The 24,663-nt window shown below is 45.0% G+C and overlaps 1 protein-coding gene and 1 pseudogene across 2 annotated transcripts; both read right to left on the reverse strand.

Annotated features, from left to right (window-relative positions):
• Positions 1-518: 518 nt before the first annotated feature.
• Positions 519-4,749, reverse strand: LOC311171759 (antimicrobial peptide NK-lysin-like; the record flags this gene model as incomplete). Its single annotated transcript, XM_084234818.1, has 5 exons — positions 519-529; positions 1,465-1,633; positions 3,237-3,338; positions 3,710-3,801; positions 4,701-4,749. The coding sequence occupies 5 exons, from the start codon at positions 4,747-4,749 to the stop codon at positions 519-521; spliced, it is 423 nt and encodes a 140-aa protein (XP_084090944.1).
• A 13,949-nt stretch (positions 4,750-18,698) lies between these two features.
• Positions 18,699-19,328, reverse strand: LOC311172452 (stromal cell-derived factor 2-like; annotated as a pseudogene). Its single transcript has one exon. The product of its transcript is annotated as a stromal cell-derived factor 2-like (transcript).
• Between the last annotated feature and the right edge of the window lie 5,335 nt (positions 19,329-24,663).

Raw genomic sequence — 24,663 nt, forward strand, 5'->3', positions numbered from 1 at the left:
GCAGACCTATGATAAAGCTCAGTTTCCAATATGGGCACAGTAAGACATTAACAACAATAAAACAATGTCATGATAAAAAGTACGTTAGTGTGGGCCCTCTCTCAAAACATACTACTGTATATATTCTCTACCCTCATGGACCACCAGTAACTTAAAGCAAATCCTCGGAAAGCGGAACCTCCCATGGGGGTGTGGGAGTGGGGGTGACTGTAATGTGTGAAAGCTGCTGAGTCTGTGTTGCTCATCACTAGGTCCAAGGAGCTAGAAAGTGTGTGGACACCCAACGGATATTTGTTGAATGAAGGCAAGTCACCCGAGTGTGGCTCTGAGCACCTCCCCTCAACTCTGCCAAAGGAAAAGACGCTGTGACTAAGACTGCATGACATTTTATTCTCCTGAGAGGGCAAGGTCAGTGGTGGGAGTTAGGTGAGAGGAACTGGAGGGTAGAATCTGGCTTTAGGAAGGAAGGAGCTGGCAGAGGTTGCTGGAATTTCCATGGTCTTCCCCAAGGTGGAGGCTCACATGGGACCTGGATTGGAGAGAAGAGACCGTTGTGGGCATGTTCAGAGGGTATTCAGGGGAAACAAGGGGTCAGAGTTACCAGTCTCTGCTCAGCATACCCAGAGTCACATCCTAGCAATCAGTCAGGAGCCAGTGAGGTCATGGTGTTCTGAAGGTAAAAGCCACAGTTTGCAATGAAGGAAAAGTCAGGGTCTTCACACTACTTGGGGGTCTCAGGTCTGCCACCTTCAGTCCCAAAGCACGAGTGAGCGCTTGGTGGGCTGCCAGTGCCAATCCCCAGCACCTTCTTAGCCCCTTCTCCTGTTTCCCCTGCGTGGCCTGTTTCCCCAGGCAAAGCTGGGTGGCCCTGAAGGAATAGACCCAGAGAGCCCTCTCTGCCCATCAGGATAGCCAAACCCAGCTTGCTGGCCTCTGAGATCATAGGAAAGAATGTGGCCCTGGCTCCTGTCCCCAGGAACCCCAGCTGGGCTGGAGGATTGAAGTCTGATTTGGGCTCTTATGTCTTCTGAATATCACGATCTCAGAACAATTTCTTTGGTGACAAGCCTGTTTGATATGATTTCATTCAATTCTCATTCCAAACTCAGAAATGGTACAATTGCCCCCCTCAAAGATAATGAGACAGAAGTTCAGAAAGGTTAAGTGACTTGTCCAAGGTCACACAGTTGAGGCAAAATGAAGACCAGATTTTACTCCAGGATTGCCTGTCTCCGAAATCCCAACTTTTAATGAGTATTTTTCAAGGATTTCTAGCTCAAGCTCACCTGCCCAACTTCTCCACACTCTCTGTGCTGGGAATAGGAGGAGTGATGCACCATCACCAGGAAATTTGGAGGGACACATATGACCTGCTTGTGACAGGTGTATTTTTTAGACATGTGCACATGCTGGGGGAGGCTGGTGCCCTGAGGTAGGAGTCCCTGCTGTCACCTCTGTACTTACCTGCGCAAGGTTCACACATTTTTAGGTCCACACAGATGTCATGAGCATTTTTGCCTTGCATGATGTCCTGGGAGATACGACTGATAAATTTGTTCACGAGGTTACTGCAGGGCTTTTTCAATACAAACATCCAACGGCATACACGGGACGCAGCCTGCGCGATGGTGTCCTGCAACAGCAACGCCAGGGCAGACATGGGAATCCAGCCAGCCCCGTGCAGCTCTGCCACCCTTTGTGTCTGGGCAGCTCTGGCCACAAGAGTGCTGGGTGGCCCACTGACTATGGAAGCAGAGACAAGATCAGGCCCTGTGCCTGCTCCCCAAAACCCCAGTCTGCCAGTAGGGGCTCTTGAGAGGACAGTTGGTGCAACCAGGGTCTAAGCCCCTAGATGCCTGTCCCTATCTTTTGGTTAGAGAATGATGCCCATGGCTGCCAGACCTGCATTAAAAGCTCTGCCTACATAACTTCCTGGGTCCAGGACTGAATGGGGGGTCCACCAAGAGGGGTTCCACCTGGAGGTTTACCTAGGGGAGCTCCACCTGAGGGGCAGGTGAGGAGGGTCAGAGCTCAGAGCCTTGACTGATTTGATTTTGAGGTGTCTTCTACTGCCATCTCAGTGGACAATATATCTGAGTTTTCTCAGTTGAGAGAGAGCCCTGCAGTGCCAGGTTAGGGGAGCAAAGAAGAGAGAGGGAGGGTGGAATAATGGTCCATGGTGTTAACCTGCCACTGGTTAAATATGCTCTCAGCTTCCATATGATCCAGCAATTCCACTCCTAGGTATTTACCCAAAGGACACAGAAACATCAATTCCAAAGAGCACCTGCACCCCTATGTTTATAGCAGCACTATTTACAATAGCTAAGCTTTGGAAACAGCCCAAATGCCCAAAAATAGATGACTGGATCAAGAAGATGTGGTACATATATACCATGGAATATTACTCAGCATTCAAAAAAGATAAACACATGCAATTTGCAGGAACATGGATGGCGCTGGAAGGGATCATGCTCAGCGAAATAAGCCAGAAAGAAAAAGAAAAATACCGGATGGTCTCACTCATAGCAGGAATCTAGAAAACTTAAATAAGGGACCAGGAAAATGAAGAACTATAAGAAAGTAAAAATCAAAATCAACAAACAACTATGAACCAGAGACACTCTATGGGGTTGTGGGGGGGGAGGAGGGATTGGGGTCAAAATAAGGGGGTTGCATTTGTATGGGAAATATAATAATAAAATTAAAAATAGTAAATAGGAGGGGAAAAATAAATAAATAAATATGCTCTCAGTGTCAGAACTGGAGCTAAGGGCATTTCATTCGGACTTATTTAATAGGTTTAGGGCGTTTACAAGCTAGCGATTATTAGCATCCCATGCCGCAGATAGGAACATTGAGACTAAGCCCCTGCACAAGCACGCAGCCAGGAGTGGCAGATCTGGGATTTATCAGTGTTGCCCAGAACCCTCTGGAACAGGCTCTCAAAGCTATACCATTAGGGCAGCAGGAAAGGTCCCTTTTCTTGGGGACAAGTTTCCTTTGAGAACAGGATAGAAACCAGGCACACAGTGCATATCTGCCCAGTTTCCCACTCCCAGTATATCACCAGTGCACAGGATTCCCTGAAGCACATCCATGCGAGGGGCTCAGACCTCGTCCTAAGAAGTTCTGGCTCAAGTTGAGATTATCCCCACCCCCAGCAACACCCCAGGACAGCGGTGCTAGGGGCCACCCAGTCCCCGCTAGCTCCATTTACCACAAGCCCACTTTACCTCATTTGGCTGCTCTCCCACCATTTTCTCCAATTTATGGATTATCTTTTTACAGATTGCGCAGGTGATGTGCATCCCCTCACTTTTGGTCAGCAGCTCATCCTGTCAGGAAAGGAAGCCCACATGGTGGTCTCTCAGACACTCCAAGAGCCTCTGAGGGGCCCAAGAAAAGGTGGTAAGGGTGGAACAAGGGCAGACAGGGTCACCTATGCTCCTTCTGTATTCTAGGGCCTGAACCAGGCTGGACGGCCCTTGTCCACCTTCTTGATACTCTTAGGAGGGGCAGAGAGACATCAGAACTTGCCCCCAAACCCATACCTTTTCCAAGCCACCACTTGACCCTCTTTTGCTGTCTGGTCAGATATGGAGGAGCACCAAGCAATACATAGGTCACCTCCCTCCACCCAGGAACACTTCCCAGGGAGGTAAAGAAGGGGCTGCAGGAGGTGACCATGAGCCAACCACACATGTACCTGGAGGTCCTCCTGGATCAGGCCCTGGCAGGACGGCTCTCCATCACACGGGCCACTTGGTGCTTGGTCATAGCGCTCAGAGGAAGAAAGACCTAGGGAAGGAAGAGCATCAGCCTCACTTAACAGGTGGAAGGGAAAGAACAGTCTAGTTCTCCTGGATGACAGGGATGCAGAGGGGTGACTAGGACCTAGGACAAAAGCACGGAGGCTGTCCTCCAGGAAGCCTCTCCTCACACTCTGCTGTGGGCTGCTTCAACCCATCCTCAGCAACAAAGGCATGCTCTCCAGTTCATTCTGGAAAGCCAGAAGGAAAAGACTACCCTCTGCCACTTCTAGACCTCTTCTCTGTCCCTTTCTGTTTTGTCTCTCTCACACACAAATATACATGCTCACACAAAAATACACAGATTTGGGGTTGATCTCAAAGAAAGCTTCTCCCATCTCTCTTCAAGAGATTTCCTTTTTTCTTTCTTTCCAAAAAGAATTCATGTCAGGGGCCCAACCCAACCCACACTCCCTTCCACACTCCCAAGGACCTCATAGCCGCCGAAGGCCCTTGTAGCTCATACTGAACCCACAGACTGAAACAGAACAGGGTATGTGAAACAGAGAGTCTTGACAATATTCGTTCACAAGTCCTGCTGACATAATCCTAGTCAGTATGGTCCAGAAAAAAATGTCACACCCACTGATGAGGACCAACAATCTTTGACACAGACAAAGAGACACAGACCCACAGAGGAAATGGGAGTGTGGGGGCAGCTCTCAGGCCACACAGCATGGCCAGCAAAGTTGGCACTAGAACTCCCTTCCTCGTGCTGTTTCTCACCAGCTCACTGGGGTTGACTCTGGCTCTGTAGGAAAGACCCAGCCACCATGAGGATGGTGAAGGGCCCAGGGACCAAGAGTGCCCATAGACCTGTGCTCAGGAGTCCAAGAAAATGGGTGTGGGTGGAGCTGTGAGGATCTACACTAAGGGGACTGTCCTTACCTGGGGTGTCCAGGAGCACAGTAAGGAACAGGAGAGCCCAGGTGGTCATGGTGGGGCAGAAAGGCCCAATGAATTACCTGAGGAGACACACTTAGGGCAGGATAGGCCAAGGGTTTTATACCCAGCCTGTTTGACTCCAGAGTCCAAGTTCTCACTTGCTCCAAACTGCCTCTATTTCTAGGTTTCTCCTGCAGAACTGCTTCCCTTTTCATAGCCATAAACTACTCCTCCTCTCAGTGGGTGTACTATGCTCTGGACACCTTGGTCATTGTGTGAACCCACACTAACAAAGAAGAAAGGGGCCCGGAAGATGAGTCATGTCTTTCTTTTTTGTGGGGGACTTGGTAAAACCAGGTTTTCCAGTAAGTTTTTGTGTGGGGTATTGAGGGGTCAGCATGAATCAAAGTCTCGGAACAGGACTCTGGGGTCCCTGGTGAAGAACTTGTAGGTAGATCTTTCATCTTCCTACTCATGGAGTACCAGGGACTGGTCAAGTCAGGCCCCCAAAGTTCCTACATGAAGGTTATTGTTTCTTTGTCTTCTTAAAAATTGTTTTGCTTTCTTCAAGGTCATGAAGAAATTCTCTTGTTTACTTCTAGGAATTTTATACCTTCAACTTCTACCTTTGGGTCTGTCCTCAGAACAGCTGGGTTGGACTTCTATTGTTTCCCAACAATTTGTGGAAAAGACATTCCTTGTTTTGAAATACTTTGACACTCTGGTCAGAAATCAAGTCACTTTAAATGCGACTCTGTTTCCAGATGATTTATTATAGAAATTACCAATCCAATCATAACAAAAACAAAGCAAACTGATTTTTAAAATGGGCACAACACTTGAACAGTTAATGCAATTCCTTCCTGCACAATGGAAGTTAATGATAGTCAATAAAGATTTGGAAAAATGCTTAACATCATAAGTCTTGAGACAACTGTATATTAAAACTACAATGAGATGATGGCATGAAAACAGGTAAAACTGAAAAGATAAGCTCTCATTTATATGTGGTCTCTGAAACAAAAGAATTTGTTCATGAAGTGAATGGAGTCAGAGACCAGAGGCCAAACTCAAGATCTAACAAGATGGCCAGGCTGCTCGTGTGAGTATCAAACCCAGCATTTGCTGGCAGAACCAGTTCCCAGCATTAAACAGAACCAGAATTAAAACAAAGCCCATTATTTTTGAATAGTCATGTTGGCCCCCAGGATTTCCCCTTTCAGGGAGGAAATTTTAAACTTAATCTATACCTTCCAGAAGAATAACCAATGGCAGCCCCCACAGCCCAGTTCAGAACCAACAGTTCAGTTTAAATGCTCCCAACACGGATGATCCATTCGGTGATGATGTGCCCGAGTAGTGGAAGACCAAAGCCCAAGCCACAGAAACAACTAGAGCATGGATGAGGCTATGCACCCTGAATAATATTTAAATCCATCTGATCATCAAGTGGGCTTTGCTTCTGTTTCAGCAAGACATCTTCCTTTTCTGTTTTCATTTTAATGGACGCAGTCTTGGAAGCATTGCAGAATAAAAGCCCACACATCTTTAGTCCTTCGGAGATTAAATGTTCACTAGAAAATCTGTCTTGTCCTGATGCACTGTTCTAAAATAAAGCTAGAACAGAGACTGGAAATATCATCGGGGTGTTTTGAAACATTTATAACAGGGGCCCCTCTGCTTTTATTCATCACCCCTATCATCATTTAAGTATAAAGCTCTATGAATGAAGGTACTTGTCAGGGTTAGCTGCAAGGCTGTGAGTGTTTTTTATTTTATTATTTTTTGAGATGGAGGAGGAGGTAGTTTTATTTTAAAGTTATGGGCTCTTTTCCCCTCTGATGGTAGCCTACTGCATCAGGTAAGAGCAGCAAGCCAGTCCTTTAGAATATGTCCCCCACTCCCTGTCTAACATGGGTATAGATGGCAAGCTTGACTGTTTGAACCAAAACAGAAACATCCAGCAAATATCCCAGCCCTGACTGATACTACTGCGACTTCCCTGCCAACTATAAAATCCTCCTTTCAAGATAACTCTTCTGATCATTATGGATGGCCTGTCTAGAAGCCTCAGAAGTCTTATGTTTTAGTAAAATATTTTTTGTTATTAAAGAAAAATCATAGGACAGTTTGGTGGTTGCCAGAGGGACAGGGTGGGAGAAATGGGTGAAGAGGGGTCAAAAAGCACAAACTTTCAGTTATAAGATGTAAGTTCTAGGGATGTAACAGAGAGCATGATGTTTGTACTTAATAGTTCGGTATTGCATATTTTAAAGTTGATAAGGGAATAGAGATCTTAAAATTTCTCATCAGAAGAAAGCAATTTGTAACTGTGTGATGATGAATGTTAACTAGACTTACTGTGGTGATCATTTCTTTATATAAACAAATCATTTCAGTGTACACCTGAAGTTACTGTAAATTTATGTTAATCATATCTCAGTTTTTAAATGACTGATACCTAAAATGCAAGGTTGTTTTGAGATACTAAAAATCATATTAAACAAGGGGTCAAAAAATATGAAAATCTGCAAAGACAGTGCCAAATACTTATGAGGATGTGGAGTAGATATGGAACAATGGGTACTTGAAAGTTTTTGGCAGGAGTATAAATTGGTACAATCATTTTGCAACTTGGCTTGACAATTTTTCTTGAAGTTAAACATACACATACCTCTGACTCTGTAATTCCACCCATGCTAACTGAAAAATACCATAAAGCAAAGATTATCCAAGAATGTTTGTATACATTATACTTTTAGATATATACTTGAAAGAACTGAAAACAGATTAAAAGAGATATTTTTATATCAATGTTTATATCAACATTATTCACAATAGCCAGAAATGGAAACTACCCAAGTGCTCACTACCAGATGAAAGGAAAAACAGTATGTGGTTTATATATACAATGGAATACTATTCAGCAATGAAAACGAGCTGATACATCCTACATCCTGGATAAACCTTGGAAACATTATGCTAAGTTAAATAAGTCAAAGGCGAAAGATAAATAAAGTACAGTGGAGGTTACCCAAGGGTGGGGGTAAGGAAATGAGGAGAATGAGGGAGTTACTGCTTAGTTGTTATGGAGTTTCTGTTTGGGATAATGAAAACTTTTTTTTCAATTTATTTATTTATTTATACAAGCACTGGGTACAGTCAGAAGCGGGAAGGTGAGAGAATTCACCAGAGCCAGAGCGGAGAGCAGAACAGACAGATTGACGAAGTACAATGCTGAGGGGAGCAGTGGGCAGCAGGAGAGGTCTGCGTGCCATGTGGGATCCTAGCCCGGTGACCGGGGATTGAACGGGTGCTGTAGAGGCTGCGGGCAGCTTCACAGTCCAGCTCTCAACCACTGTGCCACCAGGGGAGGCCCGAACACTTTTTTTTAATGAAAACATTTTTGCAAATAGAAAGAGTGATGTTTGCACAGCATTCAGTAACCTGAATTATATGGTTAAAATGGCAATTTTTGTACTGTGCATACTGTATCATAATAAATATTTTCAGAAAAAGAAAATGTACGCAGAACCTTTTTCCTAAGAGCCCAAAATTAGAAGTAAATCAAATGTCCATCAATGGGTAAATGTATAAACAAGTTAAGGTACAGCCACACAATATAAAATACTACTTGGTAATAAATAGAAATGGACTACTGATTCATGCAATAAAATAGATGAATCTCAAACACTGAGTAGAAAGGGGCCAGAAACAAGACTATATTCTGTAGGATTCCACTGACATCAAGTTCTACGACAGGAACAAAAAGTCAAACAATGGAAGGCAGTGAAACTGAAATAAAATAGAAGTTGAGAAAGCAAAGGATGAAGAAGGGGAAGCAACATTTATCACATCTTAGCAGCCCATGGGAAATTTAACTAAAAGATGACTGCTCTTCCATTAGAGAATTCTCTTTTTAATTACATGAAAAAAACAAGCCCCTCAATTTAACTGCTGTTCTTGATTATATCTCGGGAAATATTATTAAATATTCTCATGCTTGCACAAGAAAGAAAAACACCTATCAAAATTGTTTGGAATATTTTTGCTTTGCATTTATCTGTCTTATACTTTTGATAAGCATTCCCAGTGTTTCCAGTTTCAGGGATTTTGTATTTTTAGGTATCAGGTTTACTAAATGCTACCTCTACCTATTTACAACAATTATTTCCTTTACTAAGGACTTTTCACATTATCCAGTTTCTTTGATAGTTTGTGTAGATTACCTAAGTTTCTCTAAAAGTCACCAAATGTCCATTTAAGTATCAATAACCATTTTTCTTTCTTTGCAGTCATTTTAATTGGGATTTCAATCTTTGATTATGTTTTTGGAGATCCAGCTATCTAGCAACACCAGAAGACACAGAACGTTTATTCTTATCAGAGTCCTTTTGACATGGGCATGCAGGGTCACTGCCTGTCATTTTCTGGAATGATGATTTTAGGGGCAGGAAGGGCACAGAGCTGGTTCTGTGATCCAGCAGACAGGTAAAGGAGGAGTCCTGGAGCCGTTGGTGGCTTTCATTTAGCTTTACATATAGTGTGGCAAACAGCTACACCGGCAGGCACGAATGCCAGCAGGCCTCCTATCCCCCTAGCCCCCTGCAAGTCTTCACTCTGGGCTTCTCTGGCCTTCTTTCCCCCTTCTCTCTCACTCCCCTGCTTCTCTCCGTGACTTTAGCCAATACTCCTCCCATGGCCCACAGAAGTAAACAATACAGCTTACAACAGTGTAACAACTGCAGGTGCCCCATCAGTCAGGGCAATCCTAATGGTGGGAGGGCAGAAAAGCCTGAAAACCATTTGCCCTACAATTCTATTGATTTTATAACCTCTGGTCAGAAGTTATAACTTTGGCTCTTAGGATAACTTTCTATATGAGTGGGTCTATCCTTCAGTTTGCCATTCATTCTACTCTAGTTAAACTGTGAGCTCAAAACAAAAAGAACAAATCTCTGCCCGAACTCATTTTTTTTTTTTTTGGCACCTGGCTACTATTCATGCTACTTCAAATAACTGTCCTTTTACTTTTGAGGATGGTTTGAACTTCAAAGTTTGTGGTTAAAAAGGATGTGGCTATACCTTTGAAGAGTAGATCAGGGTTCAGAGGTGACTTAGTCTCTCAGGTGGTCAAATTTCCTCCCTTCCCGCCACTACCCAGGTCCAAGTGGAGCCAGCTGGGTCAATATGCAGCTCCTCAGTGTTCTCTGGTTTGCTCCCAGAATCCCCTCCTCCCAGAGCACTGTCTCCAAGGATCCCCTTAATTCAAGAGGTTTAGAAGTCACTTCTATCACCCACCTCAGTCCTTGACTATTAATTTTCTCCTGCTGCCTTAACAATTACCACAGGGCCTCCCTGGTGGCGCAAGCAGTTGAGCGCCACACTGTTAAGCTGTCTGCAGCCTCTGCAGCATGAGTTTGATCCTGGCTGGCCAGCAAGAATCCCATATGGCGCAGCAGCCCTCTCCTGTCTCGCCTGCTGCTCCCCTCAGCAGTGTATTTCATCAGTCTGCCTGTTCTGTTCCCCACTCTGTCTCAGGTGAATCCTCTCACCCTCCCGCGTATCTGGCCTGTACGCCAGTTCTTGTATAAATAAATAAATAAATCTGTAAAAAAACAAAACCAAAAAACAATTACCACAAACACAGCATAGTAACCCATTTGTTGCCTGACAATTCATAGGTCAGAAATCTGGGTGGGCTCATCTGCTTCCTCCTGCTCCGCACAAGGGTGAAATCTAGCTACTGACTCTTGTCTAGGAAAAATCCACTTCAAGGCCCACAGAAGTAAACAACAGAACTTTTAACAATGTAACAAATGCAGGTGCCCATCAAGCAGGGCATTCCTAATGGTAGCAGGGCAGAAAGCCTGAAAACTATTTACCCTACAGTCCACACCCCTCAGGGTTTTCTGCTATGCAGTCTACATATACGCTATATACAATTTTCCCTTAACAAACATAAACACTGCAGTCATGGCCAACAAAAGAAAATATATACATCACAATATAACTGAACACAAAACAAATACAGCAGAACACAAATGAGTCCAGGCAGGGCACCAACCGAGTGGCAAAAGACAATTATTGGCACCAGATGATCCAACTCTTCTGCTGCCTAAGGCATTGCTCATGCAAGGGAGGGGAAGCACTCAGGCATCTGCTGTCACGTTACAGGGCAGAGAGAGGGGCACCCCAGACCCCCCCAAACCTGCCTGCTCTAAATAGGTTCTGCCATCTGCCGCATCAACACAAAACATACGACTTTTTTTTTTCATATGAGACTTTAATGGGAAGCAACTTTAATACAATTAGGAAACAATACAGGAAAGGCAAAGAACATAGTTTCTAAATCAAGTACCCAAAGTTACCCGCCCCCTCGTGGATAAAACTCCATCCAAATGGGATTGGCCCAGAGCAAGGCCCCAAAGCCTGCCACAAGTCTAAAGCATCTTCCAGTGGGGACCCACAGAAAAGGGTCAGAAACAACCAGACAAATCTGGAGGGAAAAGAGCAAAATCAAAATCAAGACAAAAACCGCCATTGTCACCTCCCCACAGGTCTCTCACCTACATCTGTGTCACCCAGTCCATGACCAAAAGGCAAGTGTAGTTTCCTCACATGTCTCTCGTCTCTATATGCCTCCTTCAGGGCTCCTTCTGGCTCTCCATCCTGCTTCCTTCCTTGCTCAGTCTCCGCTACAGCTTCTTCTCTCCCTGCTCAGCTCCATCCTCCTTTTGCGTGGAGCAGGGAACCTGGAACCTCCCTATTTCCTGGGGACCACCCTGTTAAAATCTCCACTTTTAATTTTCATTCCACCATATCTATGGTGGCACAGATGTCAGGGTATATAGTCTTAGGAGGCAGTCTTTTTTCAGGGTTACAATGTGTATAAGAGAAGCAACAATTAGTCAGCAACATTGTCCATGAATGTCCAGTAGGACAGTTTTCCATTCTGGAAAACAGTCCATTATCCAAGCCAAAAGAAAAAAAAAAAAAAATCTGGAGTCATTCGCTAAAACAAGACAGCAAATATATTAAAATCACAGGAAAAAAAATGTAAATAGGCTCAACTTATGTAAAAAACAAGTTTTCTCAACCTTGATTTCAAACTGTTTCAACAGCATAGCAAAAGTTTGCAAACTAAATCTACTTTTTAAACCATATTACCCATCTTCGCATAAAATCACAGGGCAGAATAACTGAACAGCAATTTTAGCTGGCTTTGTTGGAATACTCCATATAGGATCAGAGCAAACTCTTGACATCTGGTCCACATAGGCTTCAAGAACAAAGTTGGTCTCACCAGACTCCACCTGGGCTTCCTCTTCTCGAGGGTACCAGGGCTTTTTCGTTTTCTGGGTTGTCCAGTCCTGCCAATGGAGGCAAGCTTCCTCACCTTCTTTGGAGGTTTCTGGAACCCTACAAACAAAACAGCAGGTTCTCCTCTTCTTGGTTCAGCTCTATTTCAACTTCCTGGAAGAACTCCATTCAAAGCCACACAATGAAAGTCATCTCCAATTGTTTATGTTTTAAGCAGAAAAAATACCTATGGAAGTTATGCAAAAACAGACACTGACATGAGTAGTAAAAATTACTACCACTATTTTCATGCTGTGTTGGTATCAAGGGGTAAGAAAACACAAACACAAGTTAGCTCTGCTGAAAAAAGAAATAATAATAATTTAACATTGCTGCAGGTCCTGGTCAGTCAAAAGAAGAAAACTTTGTTGAATCAAAACAAAACGCAACAAAATTTCCAGTATTATGTCAAAACTTAGTAAAAATCAGGTGTATCTCCAACAGTCTTTTCAATCCTTCATAGTAAAAATTTTTTAACCCATCAAAAGTTCCATCAATAGGAATCTGTTGAGGCCTGTCCCCCCTATTTTTTTACAGAAACAATTTCTGTAGATATCAACAAAGTATACAATATTACAAAGGCGACAATCACCACTGACAATTTACATACCTATCAGGTACTGAGAGGTTGTATACATGTTTTAGAAAACCAATGTTAACATTTCTATACATGTCAAAGTTTTACCATTTTCCCAAGTGACAAGGCTTCCCTTCTAGTTTTACTTTACTGGGTAAACCAAATAGGACAAATTCATCAAATGCCTTTCGCAGGAGGAAAGGGAGAAACTTTGTGGAGTGTCTCAGGAGTTCTACTGAGGTTCCACAAAATTTCCTTAGATCAACCAAATGACAGGCTACCAAATTTTTTACTTGAATTTAAATTTCTGGGAAGTTTTGCCATAAACATCAGAAAACAACAGCAACAACAATATTCAATCTCTATGAAGGCACCGGCTTAGCTCAGTAGTACAATGTTGACAATCAAACCATAACCTTTAGTTTGTTTCTCATAACTGGAGACTATTTTTTTCAATGTCTGTAGGCACCATGTATACCAATTTTTCAACCTCTAGAGGCCAAGACAGTTAGACACAAGGACATACAGACATACAACATATAGACAGTTTTTTTCTAGTTATGACACATGGAATATCTTATGTAACTGCACTTTTGCTCCATAGGCTCAGACAAAAATCTCAAACTCCAAAAAAATGTGGAGTGTTGCCAGCAGAAATCACAGGTTCCAGTTGTCATCCTGTTATAGGGCAGCCCCGATACAAAATGGGATGCTTGACTGCGGGTCCTCACCCACGTGCTTAAAAGGACTTATCAATACTCTGCTGCAGGCACACACAAAAGGTTAATAAAAGGTTTATTTACAAGGGAAGGGCAAATGAGGAAATGTACAGCTCAGGATGAAAAATGGGAGACAAAGTTTTAAATGCGTCCTACCCGATGCGCCAATCTGGAATCCCAAATGGCACTCTGAGAGCTGGCCGCGAGCCAGGAGCCATGAAGCCAGGAGGCGAGTGACAGAGCGAGAGACCCCAAGGCCCACGTGTTTGGTTTTTATACCCAACCTGGCTGCTTAACTCCACCCTCAGGTCCCAGCCACCTTCCCTTTGATGGTGATGGGATTTGTCTTTCCCAATGTCCTGATGACTTTGGTCTGGAGTGGGGGTGCAGTCCACAAAGCCTGTATGGGATCAGCTCAGAATATCCTTTCCCCCTAACAATCCTACAAATCTAAAACTTTGGAAATAGGAAGAAACAGTTTTATTAATTACAACAGTTATACAGCCTTGTTTATCACTTCAGAGTTTTCAGTGTTCAAGCCTTTTTATTAGAAGCCAATCCTGGGGTATCCTGTACAGCAACTGAAAGAGCAAAATCATCAGTTAACTTTTAACAAAAGGAGTCGGACCAGACAGGCAATACTTGGGTTTCCTGGAATATAACCTGAAAAAGCAAAATCAAGATATCAGCAATTAATTTTCAATTAAAAGAAGTTATCTCCTTACTTCTCTTAGCCACTCTGGGACAAAAGCTGAAAAAGTAGATTCAACATCAAAGCACAGATTACACCTCCCCCACAATAGGGAGGGACAACAGCAACAACACAGGTATGAAAACCTGGTACAGTTACATCATGCACCATAAAGAGTGCTTTCCACAAGACCTTCCTCAATACTTCCAGAAGCAGAAACTTAGAATCTTGTCTTACACCAGCAATTGAACAAATCCAGGATTCAAATGGCAAACATGCCCAAAACAAATTGTATAGACAAAATTCACAGCTGCAAATCCTTTCAGACTCAGACAAAATCTTTTTAATTTTTCTGATCTAGACTTTGCAAAATTCAAGTGATCTCCAAGAATCCATCAAGGCTACCAGCAATTACCAGTTACTGCTTAAGGCTACTCTTTCCTTAACACCCAGGCATACATTTGCTAATTTAAACACCACTGCTCCACAGTTGGCTTGCAAAACCCCTCAGGCAGAGGTCAGGAAGTAGTCGAAGTCAAAGCAACATATCACTGACCAATCATTATTGCCTTTAGAAATGCTAATGAGACAGCAGAGATCACAGAAAGAAAAAAGTCCAAAGTCCTAGCAACAAGATCCTCTGAGTTTTACAAGAGCCTGCCAAGTGGCCACAAGGTCCAATGTACTACCTAATCCTTTGAGTAAAACTGCTACACAGAACAATTTTCACAAAATCAAATTGCTTAGCAAGTGACTACAAACAAATTACAGACAGACACACAGAATCTTCACAAAGCCCAAGCCAGTTTTTCAATAGAAAATCTACATATGAAACAAACACACATGAGAAACCAAAAATCACATTAGCACTTACGGTAGCCAGCGCCATAGGGAAGCCCAGTTTCCCATGGGGCTGACTAACCATGGATGGCTCTGTCCTAAATCACGTTGGGCACCAAATCTGTTACAGGGCAAGGAGAGGGGCACCCCACATTCTGTTATAGAGCAACCCCGATATTAAACGGGTTCCTGGCTGTGGGTCCTCACCCGCGCGCTTTAAAGGGACTTATGAATACTCTACTACAGACACACACAAAAAGGTTAATAAAAAGTTTATTTACAAGAGGAAAGGAAATAAGGAAAATGTACAACTCAGGGAGAAAATAGGGAAATAAAGTCTTTAATGCGTCCTACCCGATCCGACGACCTGGAAACCCAAAGTCACTCTCAGAGCTGGCCGGACGCTGCGAGCTGGTGGAGAGCCAAAATGGGGTCCCCCAAAGCCCACGTGTCTGCCTTTTATATCCACCTGGCTGCTTAACCCCACCCTCAGGTCCCAGCCACCTTCCCTTTGGTGGTGATGGGATTTGGAGTTCCCAGTGTCTTTGGCTTTGACCTGGGGTGGGGGGGTGGGGGTGGAGTCCACAAAGCCTATATGGAATTTGCTTTGGGACATCCTTCTCCCCCTAACAATTCCACAAACCTGCCTACTCTAAATGGGTTCTGCCATCTGCCGCATCAACACAAAACATATGAGACTTTAATGGGAAGCAACTTTAATACAATTAGGAAACAACACAGGAAAGGCAAAGAATATAGTTTCTAAATCAAGCACCCAAAGCCACCTGTCCCCTCATGGGTAACAGTCCATCCAAATGGGATTGGCCCAGAGCAAGGCCCCAAAGCCTGCCACAAGTCTAAAGCATCTTCCAGTGGGGACCCACAGAAAAGGGTCAGAAACAACCAGACAAATCTGGAGGGAAAAGAGCAAAATCAAAATCAAGACAAAAACTGCCATTGTCACCTCCCCACAGGTCTCTCATCCACATCTGTGTCACCCAGTCCACGACCAAAAGGCAAGTGTAGTTTCTTCATGTGTCTCTCTGCTCCATGTGCCTCCTCCAGGGCTCCTTCTGGCTCTCCATCCTGCTTTCTTCCTTCCTCAGTCTCCTCTACAGCTTCTTCTCTCCCTGCTCAGCTCCACCCTCCTTTTGGGTGTGGAACCTGGAAACTTCCTATTTCCTGGGGACCACCCTGTTACAGTCACACTCCAGGAGCCGTTAGGCTTCCTGGCCTTCTCTGGCTGTAGTCTTACCACAAGCCACACACCGAGTCCCCCCCCCCCAGGATGTGCTCACTCTTGGATTGGCAATTCTGTGCTCTTTGGAGGTGACCACTGGAGAGGTAGGAAGGGACAGTGCAGGATCTCTATGATCCAAGCACACGGGGTAAAGGAGGAGTCCTGGAGGCCTCAGTGGCTTTTCAGGCTTTTATTGGGATTTTACTGGGTACACAGTGGGGGGGGGGCGCACCGCGGGCGGGGGAGGGAGGGGACAGGAGGCTGGCAGGCCTCCTAACCCCCAGCAAGTCTTCACTCTACCTGGGCCCTCCAGCGTTCTCTGGTGGCCTTGTTCTCTGCTGCTCTTGTGGTTCAGCGTCCCTGTGACGCTGCCCTCATAAGCCCAGTCTTAGCCCAGGTGAATCCCATCTACATATGCCCACACCCTACTCCAGGTGCCTGCCATCAGGCATGCATTCAGGGCCTCAAGGATCCATCATCAATCCTAATGGTGGGAGGACAGAAAAGCCTGATGCTTTTTATTTATCCTACACTGCCCAATCCTCAGGGTTTTCTGTCTGCGGTTGCTCAACACTCGGCTTTCATAGCCACTAATGTGACACAGACCCCTGCACTCAGGCCAGACCTCTGCACATGCACATGGGTCAGGGATCCGTGGATACAAGCTCCACATGGGACTATGAAAGCTGAGTGTCTTCACTCTGGGCTTCTATGGTGTTCTTTCTCCCCTGCCTCTTCTCCTTCTTCTGTTTCTCTTGGCAGGTATCTCTATACTGAACCATGGCCCTTAGAAGTAAACCACAGAAATTTTAACAATGTGAAAAATGCAGGTGCCCCATGAGGCGAGGTGAGGCAATCCTAATGGCAGGATGGCAGAAAGGTGGGAAAGCCATTTACCCTACAACTTCATATACATTGCTCCATTCTTAATCATAGCTGTAAAATACATTCAGAATGTGCACAAAACAAAATGAACATCTCAGTGGTTTATTATGAAGCAAATACTCATGTAACTGCCACCCAGGTCAAGAGCCTGCCAGGGTCCCTGAGGTCCGTCCCCACCCCCCCACCTTGCCCTTAATGATAATCATAGTCTTGTTTTTCTTTATAGTTTTACCATCTGAGCACATACTCTTAAACCCCAGGGTTCCATTTTTTTCTCGTTTTGATAAATATATAAATAGGAACATATAGAATGTATTCTCTAGTGTCTGACTTCTTTGAATCAACCTCAACAGGTGTGAGTTTCACACACTTTGTCCTGGCTATGAGGTGTTTGTTCCTTTTTGGAGCTGAGAATTATTTCATTGTGTGAATGTTCCATAATTACCCATTCTCCTGTTGATGCATGTTGGAGTTGTTAGCAATTTTGACCTATAGATACACAGGAATTATCTTTCTTTTTTTCTAATTTTATTGCAATATAATTCAAGTATACTCACCTGCATATATTAAAGTATGTAACTTTATCAGTTTTGATACATGTAGACACCTGTGAAACCATCACAACAGTCAAAAAAGTAAGCATGTCTATCGGCTTCTTGTCTACTTTTGGATGGATGGATAGATGAATGGATGTATGGGTGCATGGATGGGGAGGATGGATCGATGGATGAATGGATGACTAGAAAGACTCTCACATAGTGTAGTTTCCTCTCACCATTTTGGATGTACCTCCTTGTATGCCTTCTAAAATAATGCTAGACTATTCATACATTAACTCACTCAAAGGGCCTGTTCTGGTGCCTGGGCAGTCTGGCAAAGCCAGAAGCTTGACTAATTGTTGAGAAATGACCAGCATGCCCTGCATTGTGTGTTGTACAGAAGTCCCTAGATGCACCACTCCGGCCAAAAAATGACAGATGAAATGGGAGGACTGTTTCTTAAGCCTCTCCTTACTGCTTATCAGATACACTCCTGACCACAGCCACCACCAGTTGAGTCACAGTTCAGAGTACGTCAAAAAAGAGATCAGTAGTTTCTCAAATAGTTTATCAGATCTCATTTGAGCTGCCCATGACCACTTACTCAAAGTTCCCAAGCCGCAAGAGGAGCACACCTTTACCAAGGCTTCTGTTCTGAGAAATTAATATTTTACACCACATTTTATTGCATCTTTTGCTCTCCTTCACATTACTTCTTTTTTTTTTTTTTAGCAATTAAATTCTTTATCATTTTGGAGGGAAAAAATAGGGGAAAAGTCACATGTCAATAATCAATGATGCCAAGCCTCCAAGACATAAAAATTTCCCTGTTTTAAAAGGGATGTCTTCCTCAGTTTCTGTTTAATCAGTATGAATAAAAAGCAGCTGCTCCTTTACCAGCAAAAAACTGACCTATGTCTGGGAAAACAATATGTACTCAGAAGAAACTAACCCAAGGCTGGAAGACCAAACAATTCAAGTGTGAAGAGCTGAAGCTTCCAAACACAGCCACTGTTTTCTGTCATGCATCTTCATCTCAGTGATGACATGGCCACTGCCCAAGTGATGACATGGCAGGGATCCCAGCATGAAGCAGCAGCAGAAGTCTATGAACACTGTATGGTGACAGTGGCTCACAGTCTCCAGACTCATAGCTCGGTGTGGTGGGCTTCTGCTTTCAACAATTCACTGGGCTTCATGAAGATGCCTTCCGTAGCTTTCCAATAGTTGTTCTGACTTGGCTGGGCCATGCCATGCACCTCTTTTTGTCCACTGATGGGTCGACCATATTGTTCTCCCGTGACAGACAGCAGAACCTCAGTGGAGGAATGCTTGAACCGCACTTCTCCATCTCTCACCCAGTAGGGCCCATTACAGAGCACTGTCCAGTCATCCAGATAATCACCTTCTCCTTCCTCACCAAAAGCACTCACTTCCTGGTTTCTAGAAAGAGGTGAGGTAAAGTGGTGACTATGGAGATTTCAGCCAGTGTTGACATGTGTCAGCCTGATGGGCTGGCCACATTTGATGGGGGTTCCCCTCTCACATAGTCTTCCCCCGTATCCTCCAGTAACTGTTGCTGTCATCCACAGAGGTTACACCCCTGTCACTGATTGTTGCCCACTACCTGACCCATAGCGCATGTCGTGTGAGTGCAGTCGCACGTTGTGGCACGTATTGAGAAGCTTCACCACAGAGCCGCACATAACCACAGGCACATTGGATGCTCCTATAACACTCCAGAAACCCCCAAACAACAGTAATGGCACCACAGCCATCCCGGCAGCTTCGCCGAGCCCCCACATTACTTCTTACAACTCTCCCACCCCAGCACTACCCTGATAAGGGTCCCCTCCTTTTAAGATGCTCCAAAGTTAATGGCAACTTCCATCTCTGACTTCTATGGCTGATGCAAATCCACAGGCCTTCCAAATGTTGTACTTAAAACCCACTCTGAGCCCTCTCTCTCCCTTGCCCCACCATCACCTCCATCCCAGAATGACCAAAATGACTCTGGCTTCCCTTTTGGCCTCACCTGCATGTTGTCTGCTGTCATTGGGTGTCCCAGTACCTGACCCTTGTCACATCCACTGCCCTCCTACCTCATATCACAGGATTGGAAACACTGATCCCACCTTTCTGGAACTTTATTTCCCAGCTGGACACTCCATGTTTGGGGACACCTGCTTCTCCCTTAGTACTGATGATTCACACCAGCCTGCCTCACCATGAAACCCAGACTGGACAAAGTCTATACTAACCAATTACATAGTTGGTATATTTGCTAGTATATTTGAGGAGGGGGAGAAATGTTCCTTTCTTTTGTTTCATTATTTTCAGGCCCATTTTTTAAAGTACAAAAACTGAATAATGGTCATACATACATAAATCAAATAAAAAATCACCATAACCAACAAGTTGGTATACTTCCTGCCAGTCTTTATTAGATTTCTCATTATTGATCCACGTTACTGAGCATACCAATCTGTGCATGAATTTGGGGGAGTGACATGTATCCATATTCTGCCCTTGTGGGCCATGACTGGACTTCATACCTTTACAAGTTGCTCTCCCACGATGACTGCAACTCGTTCACCTACCAGTCAGGGGCTTGGTGGTAGCAGTCCCTCTGCACTGCTCCCAGGACCTGCAGGGTGTGACAGTCTCTGGCAGGGCTGCAAAGCTGGGTTGTATCCCCTGGCACCCTGTGGCCCCCAAAGCACTGAGGGCTCTATCTTGAAATGAACAGAAACACTCATGCCTCTCTGAGGTCTCATAGTGTTCGGTTACCCAACAAACATGTCCCAGGGCCTTTGCTGAAGCATCTCGTTCACAGACGTCCTTACTCTGGGTCTTGAACAAGAGTCCCTGGGGCTAGGCTGGGGGCAGACCTGGATGTTTTCAGAATTGTCCAATACTCTGCATGGCCTTGAGGCCAATCTGGGGCTCTGCTAAAGGCCAAGCTCAGCATTGGTTGCTTCCCAGCTGAAGAAGATGTCTCTCCCAGCAGTCACTCAGATGGCCTGCAGATGGTACCCCCCAGCATTCACCAGAGTATACTCTGACTCTGAACCCAGCTTTAGACCACATCAAATTACTTGGCAGGGCCTCCCTGGTGGAGCAAGGGGTTAAGACACAAACTATGAAGCTATCCTCAGCCACTACAGCATGAGTTTGATATCCGGCCAGGGAGCTACACACATGGCACAGCAGACCTCTCCTATCTCACCCACTGCTCACCTCAGCAGTGTATTTCAGTCAGTCTGTCTGTTCTGTTCCCCACTGTCTCCGGTGAATCCTCTCACCCCCTGCCACACACACCACTGGCCTGTACCCCAGTTCTTGTATGCATAAATAAATAAATCATAAAAAAATTTACTTGGCAGATGCTAATTGAACCCTACTCCACATCATGGTCCTCCAAGCACTAAGGACAAAAAGGTGGTAACTTGCCATGGGACCTGCCATCGTGGAGATTACAAATCAGCAGGAAAGAAAGACAAGAATCACAAAAATAAGTGTAAACTATAATTAACAATAGTTAAAATGCTATAAGATCAGCTCTTTGTGGAAAATAGCATGAGGTCTTATTTGGCTGCAATAAAGAAACACCTTCACCAACAGACCACAACAACATCTCTAGGTGTATGGTACTTGGGATGCAGAGAGACAGATGCTCTAGGTATTAAAAGGTCAAGGAGGGCACTGTGGGGTCCCCTTATCTTCGCACACCACTTCTGCACCTTACTCCTGATCTCCACCTTCTGGTCAATGGCATCATTGCATTCCTGGCTGCCAGGCATGTTTGCAAGGCCCTGCCAGGTCTGGAAGTGTCCTGCTGAGCAGAAGCATGGGATAGAGCATTTGCCAGCCAGCATGAAATCATGCTGTGTTGAAGGCAGTGGCTGCGTGACAGCTTGTGAACCGGGGGGACTGTGGTGAGCAGCGCTCCTTGTCACCCACTATGTACATGACCTTGTGCATGAAACAAACAAACCTCTGTGGTCCTAGTCACTAAACACTGGGGTTTGGTGGTCATCATTTCCTCAGATTGAGTCTCCTGGTGGCCTAGGGGTGAGTCTGTTGTGTTTTCTCAGCAGGACAACCAGCTTCCTAAGAGCAGGGCCACCTGATACTCCCCCAGGGGGTATTCCCATCCCTGGAGATTGGCCCAGCAAATGTGGAGAGGAACCCGGGACTCTGAATTACTGCGTGGTCCACAGCCTCCCTACCAACAGCAACACTAACCTGTACTATGCTCTGCACTGTGACATGTAATGGAGGCTGAATAGTTCAATTGCTCCCAGACATTAAAGAACACATGAAAGTAAAAAATCTTACCTAACTTTTTCTCCCTGAGGTTTTTTTTTTTTAAGATTTATTTATTTATGCATACAAGAACTGGGGTACAGGCCAGAGGTGTGGGAGGTGAGAGGATTCACCAGAGACAGCGTAGGGAACAGAACAGGCAGATTGACTGAAATACACTGCTAAGGGGAGCAGCAGGTGAGTCAGGAGAGGTCTGCTGTGCCATGTGAGTAGCTCCCTGGCTGGAGATCGAACTTGTGCTGCAGAGGCTGCAGACAGCTTCATAATTTGCGTCCTAACCCCTTGCACCACCAGAGAGGCCCTCCCCGAGGTTGTTTTTACAGAGAATGATAGAACAACCTGGAGCTTAGCTCCAGAACCAGCTGGAAACTGAAAACCCAGAGAAAAAAGTAGCTTCCCAGAGGTGGAGCACCTTAAAGAAATTGCATCCGGGCCCTGGACTCCTGTCATTAAAAAAAAAAAAGGCTTTTTTCTAATCTGTACATTAGTGGAATCATTCGATCCTATGACTACTAGTGGAATATGGTTACTTCTTTTGATCTTTGGCTCTTGTTTCTTAAATTACTTCATCAACTTGTTCTCCAAAAGATTATAATATTCAAGGGATGTCAAATCCATGGGACAGACTTACAGGATGGTGACCTTGGGTCTCCTTATTCGCAAGGGTCCTGATAGCTACTCTTACCTCCTAATGGTGGGGTCTTGTCTGTTCAAACATGGTGTCAAACATTCAACAACTGCAGGTAACAACCTGTCCCAAATCCAGAGTCCTATGTCTCCCTTGGGCTGAGGGAGAACTTTACTCCTCACACCTGTAGGGAGGGAACCACACCCACGCCCAACAGGAAGTAGCTAGAAAAGATTGAGACCATCATCCCTCTACTCCTTTAAGAAATAAAGAGAGGAGGGCCTCCCCTGGTGGTGCAGGTGGTTGAGCGCAGTGCTGTGAAGCTGTCCCCAGCCTCTGCAGCACCGGTTCGATTCCCAGCCACCGGCGAGGGTCCCACATGGCAAGACAGACCTCTCCTGCCTCGCCCGCTGCTCCCCTCAGCATTGTATTTCGCCAGTCTGCCTGTTCTGTTCCCCGCTCTGTCTCCGGTGAATCCTCTCCCCTCCCGCATCTGGCCTGTACCCTGCATAAATAAATCTTAAAAAAAAGAAATAAAGAGAGGGGAGGAGGGATTAGTGTCAAAACAAGGGAGGGGGGTGGGAATTGCATGGGGACTATAACCAAGATGAAAATGCATACATTGTGCAAAAATGAAAAATGATATAAAGAATATATAAAATTTAAAATATACAGCTTTAAAAAAAAGAATAACCATGAAAGAAAGGAGGGAGGAAGAGAGGGAAGGAGGGGAAAGAAAGAAAGAAAGAGAGAAAGAGAGAGAGAGAGAGAGAGAGAGAGAGAGAGAAAGAGAGAAAGAGAGAAAGAAAGAGAGAAAGAAAGAGAGAAAGAAAGAGAGAAAGAAAGAAAGAAAGAAAGAAAGAAAGAAAGAAAGAAGGAAGGAAGGAAGGAAGGAAGGAAGGAAGGAAGGAAGGAAGGAAGGAAGGAAGGAAGGAAGGAAGGAAGGAAGGAAGGAAGGAAGGAAGGAAGGAAGGAAGGAAGGAAAGAAAGAAAGAAGGAAAGAAGGAAAGAAGGAAAGAAGGAAAGGAAGGAAGGGAGGAAGAGAGAATGAAAGAGCTCTTGGGGGGAGTGAGACCGAAACAGCCCAGGACAGACACAGCGGGATGGCACTCAAGGGTAGGACTTTACTATCCCGTTGTCTTCATCAGGTTGGTAACTAAGAGGTTAAATATAAATATAAAAGGGGCCAAAAATCTCTGAGGGGAAGTATGAGGTAAACTTCAGTCTCCCCCCAAGCCCCTCCCCCCCCCCCCAGAAAACCTCTGTGCACCTTCTGTGACAAGATGGCCCAACACCACTTGTTTAAACTCTCTACCTTGGTTTCACCTCCAGGGTCCTGTTATCACTACACAGTCTTGCTAAACAAAACCCCGGGCAGAACCAACTCAAAACCCCATCACGAGCTCCCTTCTAAACATACATATCAGCAACCTCAAACCTAGCGCCGTTCTCCCTTGAATCAGTCTTCCTCAGGTGTGTGCTATCTCTGGCAATAAGAGTCTCATTTTCATCTCACCCACTCTGACTCCCCTACAGATCCTTCCTGCACAGAAGTCAAGGACGTCCGGGGCCCCTTGGCACCCCAGGCCTCAACATGTGTGAGAAACGAACTTGTATTGTGAGAAGCCACTAGATTTAAGGGCCCTGTTAAACCCCCCTGAGCAGTCACACCCCAGCACACACCCGCCCCCACCCCCGAGACAGCCATTTGAGAATCCACTCTGCACTCCTACAGGCCTGACTGTATCCAGACTGAATCCAACGGAGCTTGTTTATTTACCACTTACTAAGACAAACATAGACCAGGCCCACATTCCTGAGGCTGAATGGAAGGGCCAGGGCTCCCAGTCTTGGGTCACACACTTGCAGTCAGCTCTATTTGTGGTATTGACCAGGCCTTGAGGTCAACAAAAACAACACAAATTCTATGTGACTTCAAGGGTGTCAGTTGGCCATCCTGTGTCTGACCGCTGTCATCGTGACATTATTTCCTGTGCTGCCTGAGTGCTGCGTGCTCCCTGGATTGTAGAGGCCTTCTGAGCCTACTTGGGAGGAGGGGTCCTCTGGAATCAGAATGTCTCATGGCTCAGGAGCTGATGCCCTCCACCTTACACAGAGTGTCTGCCCTGGCAGATGGTGAGCCTGTCCCTGGGGTG

Source organism: Talpa europaea (assembly GCF_964194135.1).
Source record: "Talpa europaea genome assembly, chromosome: 6".
NCBI classification, from domain to species: domain Eukaryota; kingdom Metazoa; phylum Chordata; class Mammalia; order Eulipotyphla; family Talpidae; genus Talpa; species Talpa europaea.